General features: G+C 36.4%; 2 protein-coding genes across 7 annotated transcripts in view; both read right to left on the bottom strand.

The window, feature by feature from the left end:
* Positions 1-1,743: 1,743 nt before the first annotated feature.
* LOC113061494 (interleukin-17C) lies at positions 1,744-4,318 on the bottom strand. The gene is made up of 3 exons (XM_026230650.1): positions 3,286-4,318; positions 2,896-3,137; positions 1,744-2,416 (listed from the first exon to the last, which is right to left on the bottom strand). The coding sequence occupies exons 1-3, from the start codon at positions 3,289-3,291 to the stop codon at positions 2,185-2,187; spliced, it is 480 nt and encodes a 159-aa protein (XP_026086435.1). The 5' UTR covers positions 3,292-4,318; the 3' UTR covers positions 1,744-2,184.
* A 568-nt stretch (positions 4,319-4,886) lies between these two features.
* The window catches only part of LOC113061493 (zinc finger CCCH domain-containing protein 18-like), a 29,670-nt gene continuing 14,491 nt past the window's right edge, over positions 4,887-20,065 (bottom strand). Inside the window, exons 10-19 of one of the 6 annotated variants that reach the window (XM_026230644.1) lie at positions 12,612-12,797; positions 10,767-10,898; positions 10,521-10,616; positions 9,719-9,958; positions 7,675-7,794; positions 7,339-7,535; positions 6,840-7,033; positions 6,655-6,754; positions 6,368-6,464; positions 4,887-5,947 (exon numbers count right to left, since the gene is read on the bottom strand). In XM_026230644.1, coding sequence (XP_026086429.1) covers positions 5,716-5,947; positions 6,368-6,464; positions 6,655-6,754; positions 6,840-7,033; positions 7,339-7,535; positions 7,675-7,794; positions 9,719-9,958; positions 10,521-10,616; positions 10,767-10,898; positions 12,612-12,797 — 1,594 coding nt within the window. In that variant the 3' untranslated portion in view covers positions 4,887-5,715. The remainder of the gene's footprint in view (positions 5,948-6,367; positions 6,465-6,654; positions 6,755-6,839; positions 7,034-7,338; positions 7,536-7,674; positions 7,795-9,718; positions 9,959-10,520; positions 10,617-10,766; positions 10,899-12,611; positions 12,798-20,065) is intronic. The other 5 variants (XM_026230646.1, XM_026230647.1, XM_026230648.1 and 2 more) reach the window with 5 other exon arrangements.

Raw genomic sequence — 20,065 nt, 5'->3', positions numbered from 1 at the left:
ACAAACAAAAATGCTGTATCTTGATTCCATTCCCTTAAACAGCATTCAGATGTTGAAATGAAAAATTAACGTTTGTCTGAAGCCTTCTGACCTCTTCACTAAATTGAGAATTTAAACAAAACTTGTTTTTCATGCTTGACTAGCCGCAACATATGACACAGAGAAAGCTAACTACACTATATAGAAAAATATAATAATTTTGCAACCGATCTGTTCCAAACCCAGAATATAAGGAAACTACTGCCAAGCCAAATCATGCACAGCTGCTTGTTTTTTTTGTGTAATTTAACTGTTTTTTTGTGAACACATGTATACTTTATTAACAAATAATTGTAACACTTTTACAATAAGGTTTGATTAGTTGATGTTAATGTATTAAAGTGTATTAACGTGTTAATTATTGTAAAGTAATACCTAAATAATGATTAGAAAATTGTGATCTGAGACTTTTGACATGACTGTAATATATTCTTTCTTACCTCGAATATGTTAAAATACAAAGAGATCATTTAATGGGGTCATATGATGTTGCTTAAAAGAACATTATTTGGTGTAATGAAATGGGTTTATGTGGTTTGATGTTAAAAAACCCATTATTTTCCACGTAGGCCTATAGTACCGTTTCTGATACATGTTGTTTTTTACAAAGCTCATCGGTCTGAAAAGCAAGGGGGGCTTTCATTGGTCAGCTATCCAGTGTGTTGTGATTGGACGAATGTCTCAAGCGTGTGATGGAAATGTTACGCCTATACTGTGATGCGTGTCCCGGTCAGAACACCAGGGCCACAAGACAAAAACAATAAAACCTATTACAAACGAGTCATTTGTTGCATTCAGTGGGGACATAATTATGGGTTACAATGACTTCTACTCTGTTTTTAGGTGTTGGGTTACATTGCGCCCATGTAAACAAAACCAGGTCTGCATTTTTGATCAGAGAAACGACAAACAACAAGCGCTACGGTCTTCACTGCTCAAAACTCACATTTGAATCATCAGTGGCAAATCCTTTAAATGTGTAACGTACTTACACATTCTGAGTCAGAAGCGCCGGCATTGTAGTCTTCTCTCCCAGGATCAGGTAACAGTCTTCCATAAAATGTACGGACACTAAATATTTGGGTTGAACTGTTGTGGAACAGTGTTGAAAATACAACTTAACCACTGATTGCTATTTGTGTCCTCTTTTTTCACTTTCATAATGAAACAGCATCTCCACAACATGGCAGAGGCGGCAACGAGAATAAAAGTTACGATTTTTTTCTTTGCATGAACATATGGGTGGTGTTATGCAAATCTTCCCACATAGTGATGTAGACATATGGGGCATGATGGAACTTTTTGCATGATTTACTCTTAACTTTTATAAAGAATATCTCTTTGGTTTTGAGACTTGTCTTTAATCGTATCATATGATCCCTTTAAACAACAATGCAATGTGTTGTCTACAAATACTTTGTTGCAATACTTTAACAATAAATACGGCAGAAACCTTTCTAAATAAAAGTCCAACAAATTAAAAGCTACTATAATTATAAATACTTTAACTAATATAGAAATATTTTTGCAAAACAGTAATTAGAAGAATGGTTTAATTCATTCAGTCTATGGTGAAATATGATTCAGATGCGTTTGAAATATACCTAGATTTGAGGAATTTACAGATATGGACAGATGAATGAGTGAAGATCAGCATAAACTTTATTCTGTTTGTTTTACACAATATAAACATGATAACATTTGGACAAAATGCAAAGTTGAGAGAGAAACAAAACAAACATTTTAAAACATTTTATCATCACTGAGACAAAATTAAACTAACAATTCCTGTCACTGACAGAGCTGAATTTCAGGCCTGATTCCACAAAATGACAGATAGGCGCAAGATAAAAATGTACATATTAGCATAATGTACATAAAAGTTAAATAAATAGTAAATAAGTTATTATCATATAAATAAATAAAGCCCAAATAAAGTAGTGTTTTACAGTAATACCAATAACCTTTCAAGAAAGATTATGTTGGTTTGCTTAAAAAATAAACCATGTGAAACATGCAACTTTTCAGCTTATACATATAAGCATATCAAACAATGTAAGTACCTTATCAAAAATTGCATTTTAAAACAAACACAACATGGTACATGAGACAAGTCTCTACAGTTGTGGTCTATATCATCCTCTCTTACTGCTTAGGAACTGCACAGGTACAGGCTACAGTCACTGACACAAGTTTATACTCTAAGGAGTATTTTTTGGGGTCAGACGGGCAAGGAACCTTCTTCAGGAATAAATGAGTTTGGTTCACAGGCACAGAGTTGTAGGTCATATTTTCAACCCCGTTAATGATGCATCCTTCACACAAACACTCTGCTTCCTCGTATTTTGAGGGGTACATGTCTGCATTTTCCACAATTCTGAAAACACAACAGATGCAGATACATTAGTCATGTAGCAAGCGTCTAAAACAGGTTAAATAGATATTGCATATACACAGTTGTTTTATTTTATGCTTTTGCATTATTATTTAATCACTACTAAACATGCCTCATAATGCTTTCAACAGCCTTGGTTAATTTCCAGTCATCCACCCCCAAGATAAATGAATAAATGTGCATACACATAGCCAGCTTCGTGGTGACATTAGCAACATTCAAAACTTTCTTTTAAAGCAAAAAAAAAATGGATTCTATGAGGCAACTACGCAGCGCATGAGGCACTGGAAATGACGTGATCAAATAAAAACGACACTACAATATGAACGTATATATTAAAGAATGTATCAAATAAAATATATTTGAAGTTCACTGCAAAATAGTCTGCACTGTAGAGCTTTGTGCAGGGTTCTGATTTCTACGGTGTTGCTAAAATGCGTGGTTTAGAGAGCTATTTCTACCTTAACCGCCAGGGGGACAGTGAGCGATCATTGAGTGCCGATGAAGACCGAACGAAATCTCCACAGGAGTCCGCCTTATGATGGACGGGCGGCAGACGCGCGTGCTTGTGATGATGCCGAGACTGAAGCAGCTTGTGAATCTTCTTGAACCCATGTTCACATTCACTGAAACATCCCAAATTCGTTCCTTTCACGATGTTCTCCGACACCAAGAAGAAAACTATTCCAAAAAACAGCGGAGACTGCAAGATAAAGAATAAACATATAAATCAAATAAGCAGAGTGCGATAATTTTTTTTTTTTTTTTTTTTACAGATTTTATAGATGAAGATATCAATTATTTTGTAAAATATGCATCTAGGTACATAAAACATTTTTCCCCCTACTTACCCACATAATTCGAGCTTTATTTTCAAAACTTGGGTGACCCGCAGAGATGCTCAAGTTCAGTGTTCAGGGTGCGTTGGGCCTGACTGTTAAAGCTTTCCTGAAGTGCTTACGAATTTATACCTGTCGTATCCATCATCTGGGAAAATCCGAGTCTATGAGGAAATAGTAATAAATATTTACTTCCGTGCTTCCTCTTTCATATGAAGCGTTATACACAAGCGCATTATACTGTAGGCTACCTGGGGGAAAAAGAAAAGCCAAAAACAGCCTTTTTTTCATTATTAATCAGTCTGTAAATCATTCAGTTAACTCGAATGAAATTCTTCGCCGTTTATATTTTAAACAGATTGCATCTGAATGGGAAAGTGGAAGTGTATCCTCACATATCATCAGCATTACATTTTTTTCCCGATCCTCAGCAAAATGTTTCATTCATTAAACAAAGTAATTTTTTTTCTTTGATAGGAAAGGGGAGATGAAAGCTCCATTAATATTAAAGAGAAGTGTTGCAAGCCAACCCCAGATGCCTTACTCACACAAAACATTTACCAAACTTACCCTGCATTTCACTCAGACTGAACCTAACAACATTACTCAGCATGAAGAGGTATCACCAATATTCTGCTTCAGATGGACAAAATTTCCCTTTTTCTGAGCATTTTTGTGACCTTTTCAAATCCCTGAAAGAGTGAATGTGGAGGTAAATTGTGGGAGCCCCCTGGATGTTTTGGACATGACAAAGACCTCAATAACAGGTCATTCATTAACTAAAATGAGCTTTGATAACAGTTTTGGCTGCCTGTGGGGTTGCCATCACGGGACAGGACCAAGCGAATTTCCCAACATCATCAGATCAGCCAATCTGAAAAACATCTCCCCAGGAGTCCCCTAAGCTTCATGCATAAATTCTATACATTGTAAAAAGAATGTGAAAGTGATTATTTTGGCTATGAATCACACATGGTGAATTATTTCAGTCACATGCTGACAGAAATTGTAACAATCAGGATGTTGTATATATTTTTGCAATATGGAATACCTTATTCATAGCAAACTGCACATTTAAATTTTCTAATATTTATTAAACATCCTAATATTAATGAACCATTAAATATCTTTTATACTAAACTAATTATTTCTTTTTTTATACAATGACCCGTTAGTCAGCAGTAATTTGTATTGTATTCAGCTGCGCTGACAATAAATCAAGTGCACAACAATAATTGTACAATCATGACGGCTTAATCATTTACAATAACACATGAATGAAATGTGGGTGTTTCATAGAAGAGCGGATAAGATTATTAAACGGCTACAACATATGACGTATAAATGTACAAACAGGAAGTTGAATAATGTTCCAACCCTGTCAATAAATGATCTCACTAATTTGCTGTAGGTATAGATTTTAAGCTGCAGAAGCAGGATAATGGATCAACAAACAGTCGAAGCAATAAAATAAAACCACACACCAGTGATGGATATGTGCACGTGCTTTGGAGAAACAAAGTAGGGCATCAAACCTTCATATGTGCACAGTAGGAAAAGTCTGCCATTAGATGCAATCGTTCCATTAAAGAGGAATCATTGGAACAGATTAATTATCTTTATCAAAATAGTTTATTTCGAAGCTTTTTTTTTTCTGTCGCAAAAAGCAAGACGGAATTATTTCTTATCTCTGGGTGTCCCCATTGCAGCCTCTCACTCTTTCAACTAAAAATGAAGGACAAATAAAATGCAGGTTTTCACTTGAAAAACTAGGGGAAACAATGCAGAATCTTTAAAAAAAAAAAAGGCAATACTTCACATCATTGTCATTGGTTCTCTAGAATCATACACTTGAAGCACCAGGTATTCTCTGGCACCTGACTTTGTAGTTGTATATTGTGAATAACAGTAAATGCTAAATACATGGTGGTGGACAGACAAATTCATTGATTAAGGTGGACTTTCATAACTGTAAGGTTAGGTTCCAGATTCTTTGAGCAGGACCGACATGAAATGTGCAGATGCGTCAAGGATGGTCCAAACAGATTAAGCATACATCCGTCACAATGCAACTTACCACATAAAATAACAGGAGTAGGGATAAAGCAGCTAGAATATGAGAGATAAGGGATTGTGGCAGGATGAAGAGCAAAAATGTGCGCTGAATGTACAGTGTTTTTAATCTTTGAGACACTACAGAAAAGATTCCATCTTCCTGCGAAAACAAACAAGTGAACAGGGCCACTTCTTAACCTTAGCACATCAATATAAAATCTAGACAACCTCTCTCTGAGGGCAAAACGAGCAGAAATGTAACGGCAGTCTCTTTTCCCAAGGACATTTATGCCCTTAGAGTTCAGAACGGTGACCATTTCCCCATTTTTGGCAAACAATGGGCGTCAAGAAAACAGATGTCCCAGAAGTCAGATGAAGCCAGGTTTTTTATTTCCCAGGGATTTTGGCCCTTTTGCGGGCTATGGCGTCCTCAACAGCCTTTAACTGTTTCAGCAGCTCCTCGCGACGAGAAAGTGTGCTGCTCGGCTTCCCCGAGCCGGAACTAGAAGCGGAGCCCGAGCCAGATCCGGCCCCGGCCCCGGGAGCAGGTGGTTTACCTGTAGACACAGCAGCAGGACCTTTCCCAGAAGACTTGGGTGGTGGAGATAAAGGACGCTTCCTGGAGAGGGAAAAAAGAAAGAATTGAGTGAATTACAAATATGGGATATTTTTAAATCTCTGGTCTTAGTCACACAAAGATAAAGCTTTTGTTACAAAACACCTTGATCCACCATGCAAATATAAAGGGAACTAAAGATGAACAAACATGGGGATTTTCACTTTTATTTATTATTTTAAAAACTAGATTCATCAACATTTCTGCTCAAAATCACTGCTCAACATATAGAGTATGAGACATCTGTATGTGTTATTAACACAAATAGACTGGTATCAAAGGACAACCAATAGTTTTCATGCAAACAAATCAAATTAACAATTTTATTCATTCAAACATTTTTCCCTACATGAAAATTTCTGGAAATCACCACATATTTGAAGGGATATTCAGAAAGTGACCAAAGAAAGTGGCAGTGAGTACCTTTCTACTTGTGGTGGCATAGGTCTAGGACCCTGGCCTTTGGGCCGATCCATTCTGGGAGACAGCGAGGGCCGCCCGGGCATCCTCCTGTCTCGACCTATGGAGATATCAGAGAGTAAAGCTTCAGGAACCGAGAGAGCAGATCGCTGTGAGGTGCACATCTGACCGAACTTCCGGACATCCTTTGAGGAAAGAGCTTAACCACAATCATATCTGGCCGTATCAGGTATCAAATTTCTGGAGGGGTTTTCTAATGGAAAGCTAACGTGCCATGTTGTGTTGCTTACCTCTGTCAGGTGAAAGCGCTATCCTCTTGCTAAGAGGCGAGGGGGGTCTCTCTTTATCGGCAGGAAAGTACCTTTTCCTATTGCCCCTGTCGGTTTGCTGCTAGCCAAAGGGGAATAAAGAAGTCATTCAACCATCATACACTTCTGTGCAGCTGCATGACCATTACGACACCTTCCCAATTTACCTTGTTGAGCAGGGTAAGTTTGATGTCCTTGTGAGAGCCGTATCCTCCTGGAGGACCCATAGGAGGCGGCGGCTGCATGGGGTGACCTCTGTTCCCGGATCTAGGCATGCTGGAGCTGGTTTTGGGTGGGAGACCGGAGGGGTCCACTCGTTTTCGCTCCTCTTTGAAAGGTTCGTCTTTCTTTGGTGGTTTTCCTTTAAGGCATCCCAAACAAAACAGCAGTGTTATTTTAGCATTATTTTTACCATTAAATATTTATTAATATTCTGACTTCCTGTCATTTTATTTTAGTAATTTTTATTATTATTTGTAGGTTTTAGCTTGGCAGATATTTACGTTAGATTCCAAAGCCACATTGCCATTTGAAAGTTTTCTAAGGTTACATTTTTCATGTGATTTTTATATTTTATTTTACTGAAGCTTCATTACAACTCCAAAACAACAATGTTAAAATGATATTAATGGCCTGTTGGAGTCACATGCGACAAGTCCACAGTACCTCTGTCTTTGTTGGGGCCCTTGTCCCGGGGGGGGGCCCTTTCCTTGCGGACATGGCCTGGAGTGGGGGATTGGGAGCTAGCGGAGGACACGGGGCTGGCCAGGTCAGCGTACATGTCATCAGAGTCAGCACTCCTGACTGAGCTACTGCTGGAGGAGGCGGATGAGACCGATGACACGCTACTGACCGACAGAGACCTGTGAAACCACACAGACAATTTCGTGATTCCATGATTTTTGCATTCGTTTGTTTTTTTTTAGAATATGCAAATATATATATATATATATATTTTTTTTTTTTTTCCTAAGGACTCTAATGTCTCTGTGCATCCTATACCTAGACTTGTGGGACCCGGAACGGGACCGGGAGAGCGAGGCAGAGGAGGAACGGGATCTAGAGCGTGAGCTGGAGCCAGAAAAACTGCTGCCACTTACACTGCCACTCACTGTTCGCCTGCTGGAGAAACAGGACGAGAGAAACAGAAAGATAATAAACTGCTGCTCACACAGTGGAGATGAAACTAGTGTAGCTAACTAGTGCAGTTTAAGTACAAACAACTCTTCTGAAACGATTCTTTTAATGAATCATTTAGAAACTCACAAATTACAGGTTGTGTTCAGTTTGATGAATCCTTTATTTAATGAACTCACTTCAATCATCAATCAGAACATGTACTGGTTGAATCAATGAATCTGATAATGAAGCTTCATAGGTTCATTCAGACCACAAAGCAGTTCTGTAGTCATTATACTTCTGCAAGTGAAAAACCAAAGCGAAGGGAAGAACACAAAGCATCCATGTTGCACTTGATGTTCTTCTGCATCACAGCACAGAACGTTCCTCTTTGACAAAAACAACTGCGGATGCTACAACACATTTTTTAACGGAAGCCAGTTTTCATAATTTAGCAATTTTAAAATGTAGTAATACTACACAATTATTCGTTTTTTTTTTTTTAAATACATTTGTATTCTGTATTTGACTGAATTAATGCAGTCTTGGCGAGTATAATGAGACCCCCGCCACCCACCCAAAAAGAAGTGCAAAATAAACATCTCGTGCCTTAAGAGTCAAGTGAAGAGAAAGTAGTCAGCTTGCACTTGATAAAGAGAAAATCTGAAAATCTTACAAGCAAAGCACACACCCAAATTCCTGCCAGTCAAAATGATCATAAAGTCTCTTTCTTTCTTAAATTTTTTTTTTTTTTTTTAAATTGTTAAAGGGTTTATCCTTTGCCCTCTTGTCTTATAGAGTCAATACAACACACACACAAAAAAAAAACCTTCTGGCCAAATGCCAATGACATAATGCCAGTTATGTCAACTGTGACAAGCCCACAAAAGCTTCTTTGTTTTGAAGCGTTAGAACAAGCAGGACAGGAGATTTTCCTGAACACCCACACACGCAGGGTACTCCACATCCACAGTGAAACTTCACTCTCACTGCTACAGATCACAGAACTGTCTCATGCTGCTTCCCTGTGCTGAAAAAGCAACCCTTCTAGACACTCACCCACTAACACACACACACACACACAGAGAGAGAGATAGAGATAGAACACTGGTCATTGGGTAATGGTTCATATGCAAATCCACTCAAAACACAAATGTCAAAAAACAAAACAAGCACACATTCATATTCGAGCCACAAACAAAATCTCCAGCTCTTATATGGTAAGGTTAGGTTCCAGATTCTTTGAGCAGGACCAACGTGTGATGAGCTCTTATCATGCAATCCTTAACCTTCAAGAAAAAAAGTATTTTTAATACCAACCCTCATGTCATTCCAAATCCCTTTGACATTTTATTCCATGGAAAACAAAGTGATTAAATCAATAAATAAAAAAAAAAAAAAAAAGCTAACAAACCGGGTCTGACGCAAAGCTCAAAAAGGAAAATAACAAAAACAAATATATATATAAATAAATAAATTATATTTTAAAATACATGCAGTACTGTACAAAAGTCTGGGATGAGAAGGATTTTTAATGTCTTTAAAAGAAGTTTCTTATGCTCATCAAGGCTGCACTTATTTGATAAAAAAAATATGGGTAACATTTTGCAAGATTACTGTTTTTATCAAATAAAAATTCACTGAAAATAACACTTAACATGCCACTAGCAGAAAGAGGATTGCAGCAAATATAATCATTTAAAAATGGGCATCAAACTCTCCTGATTACAAAGACGACTATTACTACACTATTATTTTGCTGTTTGTCATTTTGGAAATTGACAATCCTTTCCCTCATCATCTCATGGATAGAAGAGGGGGAAAAAATGCAAAGACCTTTCCATGGTCCATGTAAATGGCTGTGAAACAACTAAGCAAAGAGTGACAGTGTGTGTCAGTGGCAGAATGAACACGTAACGTGCTGTACCTGCGAGGTGGGTTGTGCTGTTGACGTTCTTTCTTGCGTCCTTCTCTCATGTTGGGTGCTTCTCTCGGCTCTCTGGGTCCAGGAGGTCTTCCAGCTGGACGGGGGATGGGGGGCTTTACTGTCTCAGTGATTGGCTTGGGGGGCTTCACCGGCTGTTCAGGCAACGAAGGGCTGGGCATCATTTTGGGGGGTCCTTTCTCCCTGCGAGGAGGGGGCAGTGCACCAGGCTTCAATGGATGGCTGAATGAAAATATGCATTTTCATGAGAATGTAGTGAGTAAATGAGAAGACCAGTACTGACAACTATAGCTAGAAATAGACAAAACATTGAACCTCAGGCTTGTGTCGATATAGACTAGTAAACTGCTATTCAAAAGTTTAGGGTTGGTATGATTTTTTTTTTTTTTTTAGTTTTTGAAAGAAATTTCTGATTTATTGAATGAAAAATACAGCATTGCTGTGAAATATTTATACAATTTAAATAACTTTAATATATAATGTAATTTCTTGTGATGGAAAAGTCACATGACCATAAATCATTCTAATATATTGATTTGGTGCTCAAGAAAAATGCTGAATACAGTAATGCTGCTAAAATTTGTGTGGAAACCATGACACATGATTCTTTGAGGAATAGAAAGTTCTTATATAACACAAAACAGTCTTCACGGTCAAGTCTGATCAATTCAATGGTTCCTTTCTGAATAAAAGTATTCATTTCTTTAAAAAAAGAAATACAAATATTTGAACAGTAGTGTATAAAACAAATGTGTTTTGAGAGCACGAGTGAGTGTATTTTTACCCTTTCAGTGCAACAGGAGGCTGCTCAGCTTTGTTCTTATTAGTGTTTCTTTGTGCCGAGGGGGTCGGGGAGGGTGACGAAGAGAAGGATCGTGATCTAGACAATGGTAAATAAAGTGGTTAATAACAGCAAAGATTCACATTTAAAGCAAGCGAATTATAAATGTAGTAAATACTGAATGTTCTGGAAGTCATTACAGCAAATTAGCATGACAAATCAAGATTGGCGTGAACTGTGATAGCTTGCCTCGAGCGGCTTCCACTGAAAGAGCTGTGCTGAGAGGAGTGACTCGAGAAGGAACTCATTGAAGATGACCGTGAATGAGATTGGGAACGGGAAGAGCCAGAACCCGTGAATGATGAAGATCGGGATGAAGACCTGGAAAAATGGAGAAAATAAATTAGTGCTGCATTAATTGCATCCAAAATAAACGTTTTTGTATATGTAATACAGTATGTGTGTGTACTGCGTATATTTATTATGTATATATAAATACACACACACATACTGTATATATTTTGAAAATATTTACATGTATATATTTTAGGGATGCACCGAAATGAAAATTCTTGACCGAAACCGAAAACCGAAATAGAGAAAACCAAGGCCGAAAACCGAAATAAATGATGCCAATTATTTGTACAATTGCATTTATTGCTATGACTGTGTAGTAACTTTACTAAAATCAAGATATTGCAATTGCATAAATTATTAAATATTGAAGTGTCAAAGAATAAATCTATTACAAATCATGCAAATAATTATTGCACATTGCAACAATGCACAGTATAAAATATCCCACTAATGTAGATTAAATAATAATGTACAGGCCAAGAAAGGTTTAAAATTAAATGTTTTCTCATAAAAACAAAGTGCATTTAGGTCAAGTGCATTTGAAATTTTTCTCTGTAGGACTACTACAAGAGAGTGCATTACTTCTCCATAGGCAAGAGGGTTATGACTTCTGGGGATGGGGACTTCAGACAGATCAAGCTGTTGAGCTTATCATCTGCCTGACATTTGAGAAATATTGTAGTATTGAGTGTATTTAAATAGGGCCAAGTAGTAGCCTAAGAACAAAAGAGCCAACGTATTATTATTTGAGGCACTTTCTTGCAGGATTTCACTGACTGAACATATCAGACAACTTGGGTGCATGCCCCTCATCTGGTGCAGAGAAGAGTCTTTTTTTTCTGCACTCTGATCGCAGTCTCCTGCTCTTGGAACTTCTCCATCTCCACACGGGTTCTCAGCTCCATCAGGGCCTGGATCATTTCTCGTGCGCACTGCTTTATTTCCGCATCCAAGTAATGGTCTTAATAACGCGGATCAAGTACAGTTGCAATGAAGTGCAGAGGATCTGAAAAGATCTCAGCAAAACGTGTGCTGACAGACTCTATAAGAGTGTCCTTTCCTTGTTTTCACTTCGTGGTCCGTCTCAACCTCTTTTTTAGGAGACGCTTTGGTGATGCGATTAAAGGAATAATTAATGTCCACTACAGATGAATCAGAGGAGCTGATCTCTTTATTTAGCAAAAGGGGCAAGAAGAGAGAGAATGTTATCTATTAAGACCCACTGGTGTGATGTGAATGTCGCGGGGAGCTCGTGGTCTGCGCTATGCAGGTCGCGGTTTCTGTTTGCGTCATCACATTTCGGCCGTGTTGTTTTCGGTGATAAAAGTCTTTCGGACGAAAATTTTCGGTGGCTGAATATTCGGTGCATCCCTAATATATTTAAATAAAATATATTTAATATACAAATATAACAAATATTTCTTAAATATATACATACGCGCCTTAATGTCGTTCCGAACCTGTATTTCTTCAGACTTTTTATTTCTCTTGGAACACAAAAACGTTTCAACTGAGTTTGTCCATATAATGAAGGTCAATGGGGTCCAACGCAACATATTTCTCAAAATTATGTTTTATGTTCCAGAAGAAACAATGTCAATGTCAATTCCAATAGGTTTGGAATGACATGAGGGTTTTTCATGGTTTATCCCTTTAACTAGCAAAAAAGTGGGCAAAGCATCCCCTTATCAAATGACACCAATGTCTGGTTCATTAGTTTCATGGCAGGTATCTTACCTAGATGAATTGGAAAGGGAAACTGAAGATCCGGAGGGCCTGTGTCGTCTACGGCCACGTGGAGGGGAGCCCATGAGACCAGGTCTTCTCCTAGGGGACTTAGACCTGCGCCAGGGGTCTTTCCATTCATCTGGCCTCTTGGGCAATGGGACCATCTCCTTCTTAGGTGGTGGCTCCATAGGCCCTCTGAAAAGAAAAACAAGAAAATTACACATATTTGCGGAGTTTTCGTAATGAAAGGCAACTGATTTACAATTAGCAGGTTGAATTTCCACATTTTCTGTTATAGAAGTTGCGTCACTGAGATGGTAAAGTCTGCATAGATGTCGTCATAATCTTATCTAGATGCAACAGAAGCTCGAATCTTCCTTAAACGAAAATATACCTGTTAATTTCCTGAAAAACAATAGAAAACATTTTCAATTCCCCATAAACAAACAATATTAGGAAACGTTAAATTAAAATCACCTGTATTTCAGTGACCTTAAAAAGTTTCGATTTTCACAGGGAGGGACTGCTATAGTGAAAAAAAGAGTCAATTATTTCTCCAAGTAATTTAATATGGAGGCAGCAGACAAGATCCTCTTCGCTTACTCTGGAAGCCACCCAACTGTACATCAGGAAGCAAAAGCTGCCAAGAAACTTCTCAGAAGTACTGTAAAATGTCTCTTCATTTGAATCAATTCATAGGCCTGTCTTATGCAAGTCTTTGTACCCAAAACTATGCATGACTTTCCCACAAAGAAGAACTTTCATAAACATGAAAACCTGATTCAATCAGCCCTTGTTCAAATAAAATGTATTAGCTCGATCCTGTATTGCTGAATTACTATTACTGTTGTCTTTAGCCCATTCCATTTGCTCTCATGTCAAAAGTTCAGTAATTCAATAAAACAGCTGACCTTACTATGTGATTTACCATTTCTTACGGGTAATATCGAAGAAGCTGGATTCCATTCAAACACCATACCAGATAACACAGGTCACCTTCATCAACTGAAGAAACTACCTCATATTTCCCACACAGTCCCTGGTCAAAAAGACAGACTAAACTGTTGTTTTCCGGTAATGAGGTTTCTAGTTTACCATCTTAAGTGTGTTTATTTCCCCCAGAAGAGTCTGAGAGTTCCCCCGTGCTTCAGTTCAAAGAAGAATCTAGAACCGTTAATAATATTTCAAAATTACTCCTTAATATTTTTGCTTATCACTGCTTCTATTATTTGGATATAATAATAGATATAATTCATCCAAAGTGGATGTTCATGGTTTCAGTTCTGCAAAATCAGACACCATTTGAAAAGTTCTTTATTGAAGTCCAGCCTATAAAAATGCATTATGCAGACCTTGGTGGTCATACTCATATCGCCCGACCAGCTGGGCCTCCAGTAGTCCCATATGAAAGTTTAATTTCTTTGGAGATTCCAACTATATTTTCACCAAAGGCATTTCGGCAAAAGTTCAAGTTTGGGAGCTTTTAAAAAAGTTGCTCATTAATCCTTGGGTTAATTAAAGGTCATTACATTATGTTATTAGTTAAACTAAGGGCATTCCACATCATGCAATACTAAAGTATGCCTTATAATGACTAACATGATCCAGCCTAGGACCTGGAATGTCTTTTTGGGTGACATCAGAGAGTAAACAAACCTGAGGCAACTATTGCAGTGAACCTAAAAATAGTACAGAGCTATTTTTGGATGTAGACTCTGAGCTCACCTTTAATTTCCCTTTTTGTATAAAAAAAAAGGAAGCACATCGTTCCATAAAGAAAAGTTTCATGCAGAGCAGTAACTTGGCAAATCCACAAATAAAAAAAAACTCAAATTAAGAGCTTACAAATACCAAAAAATGGGAGGCAAACATTTTATAATAGTTCAAAGCATTTTACCAGATTTATTAGTCATACCTGAATATCTGGTTTTACTCATAACGGCGTTAAATCGTGATGCAGTACTTCCCACAGGTTTGAAATATGTTTGCGGTGGTAGCTGGGTGGAAAAACCCACAGCTAAAAAATGCTCTACTACATGTGACAAACTATTGTTTTTAAAATTACATCCTTCAGATGAGAGATCAAATATAAATACTTAGAACTGTGTAAAACATTATAAAGGTCATTAAGTACACATTGTCATAAATCAACTCAACTTAATAAATGTGCGCTATTCACTGATTGAGAATCACTTCGAAAGCATTCTGAAGCCTTGTGACACTGCGGCACTTTTTTTTTTTTTATGAAATCATAACGTTTTGAAGTTTAATAATTAATAGGCTATATCACACTCGCAAATTATGTTTTTCCATCCCCAGAATATAAGACTTATGAAATGATCATTAAGACGTTTGTTTTAGCATTTCATGAAGCACTGATGACTTTTTGTTATTAAATTTAAGAAAACTCACCCGGAGGGATTTTGCTTTATTTACACGTGCTCCTTTTACAGTTCACAAACATCTATTTTTAGTCAGAAATGTGAATGAAGTGCCTGGACTGTCGGGTTAAGCCCTGTCTTTTGTGTAAAATATCCACGTGGGAACTTTTACACTAGTTAATCACGCGAGAGCACTTCTCTGCTGTCTTCACCTGCTTTTGGAAACGGAAGTTTTCATAATGTTGGGTGGATAAAAAAAAAAAAAAAAAAGTATAAGAGGATAAAAATAATAAAACCAAAAATGTTTCTCCAAATATACTTGTACAAATATACTTAATATACCTGGGCGGCCAGCCAGAAACTTTAGGTGTGGGTTACACTGTGATACATTTCAGAATCTGATGAATAGAACGTTCAAAAGAACCGCGTTTAAAGTATTTACTGTCAAATTTGATCAATTTAATGCAGAGTAAAAGTATGACTTTATTTCCAAATATATATATTTACCAACCCCAAACTACTGAACAGTAGAGTAACTTCTCATTTTAAGCCACATTATTCATCTATTAACTCTACACATGATTTAACATAGCATTTTGTCAGTGCAGAAAACAATAACAGCTCCAAAATGTTTACAAACGTAAGCAAACACACACAAAGATTTACATATTTCATCAGCGCACGTGCCAAACGGACCGGGTGTGTTTATCTCATCAAAACCAGCATGCTGTCAACAGGAAGATACTGGACTTTCAACCCTTTTAATAGGATAGGATTGTCCTTGCGGTCACTTTTCACGCTGTAAGTATACTAGACATCAATGTAGCACTAAATCAGAAAGTTCCTCAGATGAGCTCCAGGTCATAGGAGCTGTGTCATCTGACTAGCTACAGGTCTTTCCAAGAATCACTTATAAGTTAAGACTACACCGCAAAAAAATATATTTAAAAATTACACACTTGCATCATTTTGAGTAATGCAGAATGATTCCTGCACCATTAAATAGTTATTAATTAATTTATTCATATAAATCTGTAAGTTTCAAAATAGTTTAGACATCACCATGAATGCCAGAGTGACAATGATTTCAGGAAAGTACACAGATACAATGATGTTTATAATAAGAACAGAATAAATGCTAAATTTGTTGCTATTATGTCTAAAAATAATATCCGGAAATCATTTCAATGAATTGCTTCATGCTTGCAGAAAAATTCAACCATCGCTATTTGTAATCATGATTATCTGATCTCTTTAGCAAATATCGCAAAACAAGAAAAGACTGTTTTAGACTGAAGCCTTTGCATTGTCTTCCTTATCACGGAAACCGGCATGCACTCAAACAAGGGTGTAACTCAACTACTGAAAGACATTCAGCTGATGATGTAACCTTCAGTCGCACCTCCACGAGCAGGTTATAATAGTGTGCTGTGCTAAAATCAGACTCACACAGGAAGAAAGCCTTAAAGAAAAACAGCCTTTAACAACGCAGCTTGGAAGATCTCACAGGCTTACATAAAGAAAGAAAAAAACTAATGTGTTTGAAAAGTCTCTGATGCTGAACAAGACTGCAAATTATTTGATTGAAAACACTGTATATATATAAAAAAGTAGCACTGTGCAATTTTACTAATTAAAAACAAGTTTTCATAATTATACAGGTATTAAATTACATTTTAACTGAACTAACTGCATTAAACTCAGCTGTTTCTATATAGACAAAATCTTTCTGACATGACTTGTTTACAAAGAACAAACCGGAATCAAAATACCTGCTATTTCATTACTTCATGCCTTTTCTGAATGCATCACCTTTGTGACGTAAAATGATGAAACCTACAATGAAATACTGACGCTAAAGCATAATTACAGTATTGCAAAAGCCACTTGCCATAAACAGGCAAACAATGAACAGCGTTCCACCTATAAACCGGTTTTGTGGCATACCTAACTATTGTGCTATAGAACAAAAAGTTAGTTTTGATCCCCCAATTATTTTTTTCTTGGCTTGGCATAGTTCCAGTTCGATGTCTAAACATCCAAGTACACAAAACATAAAATGAAACCGTACACAGTGTACAGTACACAGTGGTGAAAACCACAGAACAACTGCTAGCTCAGCAAACACACATAGGGCCTGACATCTAATGGGTCAAATAATGTTTCAAAATGCCCTGACATTATAGTGAAGTCTGGAATATCACAGGCAGACGAATAATACTACCTAAGGAGAAACAGAACAAAAGACTAATACATTAAGAGGGTGACACAGAGGAATATACCAGACAAAGACACAATGGAAAAGAGAACCAGGATCAATTTCCATAAAAATACATTTAGAAAACTTCAACAAATGCATACTTCAATAAAACGATCATGAATTATGACTGGCAATTTAAAGATTTTTGTCATGAAACTGTGGGTTATAAACAGTAGGCTATTGTTCAGTGACATGAGAATAAACAGAATATTAACTTTTAAAGCCACATTTTGTAATGTATATTGTATGGTTTCTTAAACCAAAATTATGTAGTTTGGGGGGCTTCTCATCAGATATTTATGTGGAATTACATGTGATTTATTTAATAAATTAATTAGTAATCAATTAAATAAAATGAATTAGTGATTTACAAATTATATTATAATTTATAATAAATTATAAATAAAATGAAAAATCTTTTAAAATGATAAAATAAATATAAAAAATGGTTAAATCCACGTTTTTATATAATTGCTATAGTATCAGCATAAATGAGAAAAGTGTAGAATGTGCTTGATGTTGCCATGTTGTTGCCATGAAACAGAAGTTGCTATAGTCTTTTCTTTCCTATTGTGACGTATTTCTGAGTGACTTGATTTTGTCCATTTGCAACTGATTGGATCTTTGCCATTTGCTGTGATCCATTGTTTGTCCTACACTTATACCAGTAAACACGTCAGATATGTTTTTGCAAGTTATTTTGATTAGACATTTTGAGGGCACATCAGTAAAAAAAAATTGAGATCGTCCATCCAAAAATAAAAATTGTATTTTTATCTGTGATTCCCATCCACTTACATTATACTGATAGACTGCAACGGTTTAAGCTTATAATCTTGGTTTGTGTTCTACTAAAGAAACAAAGTCACCTACATCTTGGTTACCCTGGGGGTAAGCAGTTAAACATAAAATGTTCATTTTTGGGTGAACTATCCCTTTAATAATAATAATGCCGGTTCACACTGCAAGTGCGAGCGGCACGTGAGCACCATGTATTTATTTTGGCGTGCATGTTAATCAGTGCATTCACACCAGCAGCAGGAGCGTCGTGTGAGCAGCAGTGAAGCGGGTCTATTTGAGTCTATTTTTGCTGTGCTGCTGACGCTCAATTAAAGTGTGAGCAAACTTTTGATAGACAAAATAAAAATGATTTCACAAATGTGCTAAAAATGCACTGAATAAGCATGTGTGTGTTTTGATGTCAGTAAAGAAAATGAAGAATCAAAAATATGTACAGAAGATTTAACCATTTTAAATTGTTTTACATTTTTAATTGCCATAAGCAAATTATAACTTAAAACATTTCATCAAACTCACAACGAACAATTCATCTTGGTTAGGATCTTAAGTTTAGAATGAAATATAAGAAATGAATTATTCATTCATTGTTGACAGCTTCTGTAAATATTGTATTCTGTAAATATTGCACACGTGTTCACTTATGATTGATGTGACAAACTTAAGCCTTTTATTTACTTTCAGTTCCACAATTACAGAAACTGAGCTATAGACACAATAACTGCATAAGAAACTTCAACAACTTCAACATTTGGCATAATAAAAATATTATGAACACGCAGCGTGTAAACTTCAGTTAGTAAAAAACAAATTTTAATTTTTCAAATTAATCTCTATGAACAAATAATGAAATAAACATAATATTCTCACTTAAGAATTAGCTAAAATAGAATGAATAATTGAATTGCCCCAGGTCTTCAGTTACAAAAAAGAGAAAACAAATTACAAACAAGGACACAATGAACACAGACACAAAACAACCGTATAAATCATTGACTGCTTCTAAAAAAAATATTACGATTTAAAATACGATAGGATATATATGCATAGCCTACTTTTTGTATTATTCAGCACTACATAAATTAATTTTGACATTTTTACTTAGCCTAACAATCAGTTAAAATCCAATGAATAATTCACATTTCTCCCAATCAGTTACAAAAATGGAGCAAGTCATTTACATAAAGAATACTGACAGCTTCTCTAAGAAATGGACATGGCGTTCCTGGACACACACTGAGCTATAACTTGGTTAATACTGCATATCTGGGTTAGTGTCTATGGGTAAAAGTATATTGTTAAAAATAAAAACATAAGCAGCACGTTCTATGTTTGAGAATGACTGAAACGACAAGCAAGGAGCAGTTTTTGTTGTTTACCATTCACACGTGAATCCCCGTGTTTAAAAAACTTTCAAAACTTCAGAACATTCAAGTTTATAACTGACCAACTTCTAAAAGCTAATAAAATAAATAAAAAAAACCCATCATTTTTGATTTCAGGGTGACTTTAAAAATAGATTTAGACTGAATAACTTTAGTAGCTTTGATAAGGATCAATGTAAATGTTATTTATATGGTGAAAGCTAAGCAGTGTTTTATTTTTACGTTTGATTATTCAGTTTCTGTAGTATTTTGTCCTCTGCAGTAGAGCTGCAATGACACGTCGACATCATCGATTACGTTGACTACAAAAATACGTAGACGTGCGTGAAATGCGTCGACGCGTCACACTGTTTACATCTCGCGTAATAGCGGCTTTTGCTCCTGGGAATGGAGAAAGTTGCATTCTATCACAAAAACAGAGACCACTGTTGTCAAAAGTATGGGAATACTTTAAACAGAGGACAAATAAAACTTCTTTGTTAGGTCTCCACTGCAGAAGTGATGGAACGACCGCAGCATATTCAGCGATTCTAAAAGCACAAACTGATGTGACGTGACTTGCTCATTGCATGATTCTGATATTCTTGTAAGGATTACAAGTTATTGGTATGATCACACGTAGTGGCTGAAGTATGATAA

Source organism: Carassius auratus, chromosome 43 (assembly GCF_003368295.1).
Source record: "Carassius auratus strain Wakin chromosome 43, ASM336829v1, whole genome shotgun sequence".
NCBI lineage: Eukaryota > Metazoa > Chordata > Actinopteri > Cypriniformes > Cyprinidae > Carassius > Carassius auratus.
The sequence above is the reverse complement of the archived record's forward strand: the minus strand, read 5'-3'. Positions and strand labels throughout refer to the sequence as shown.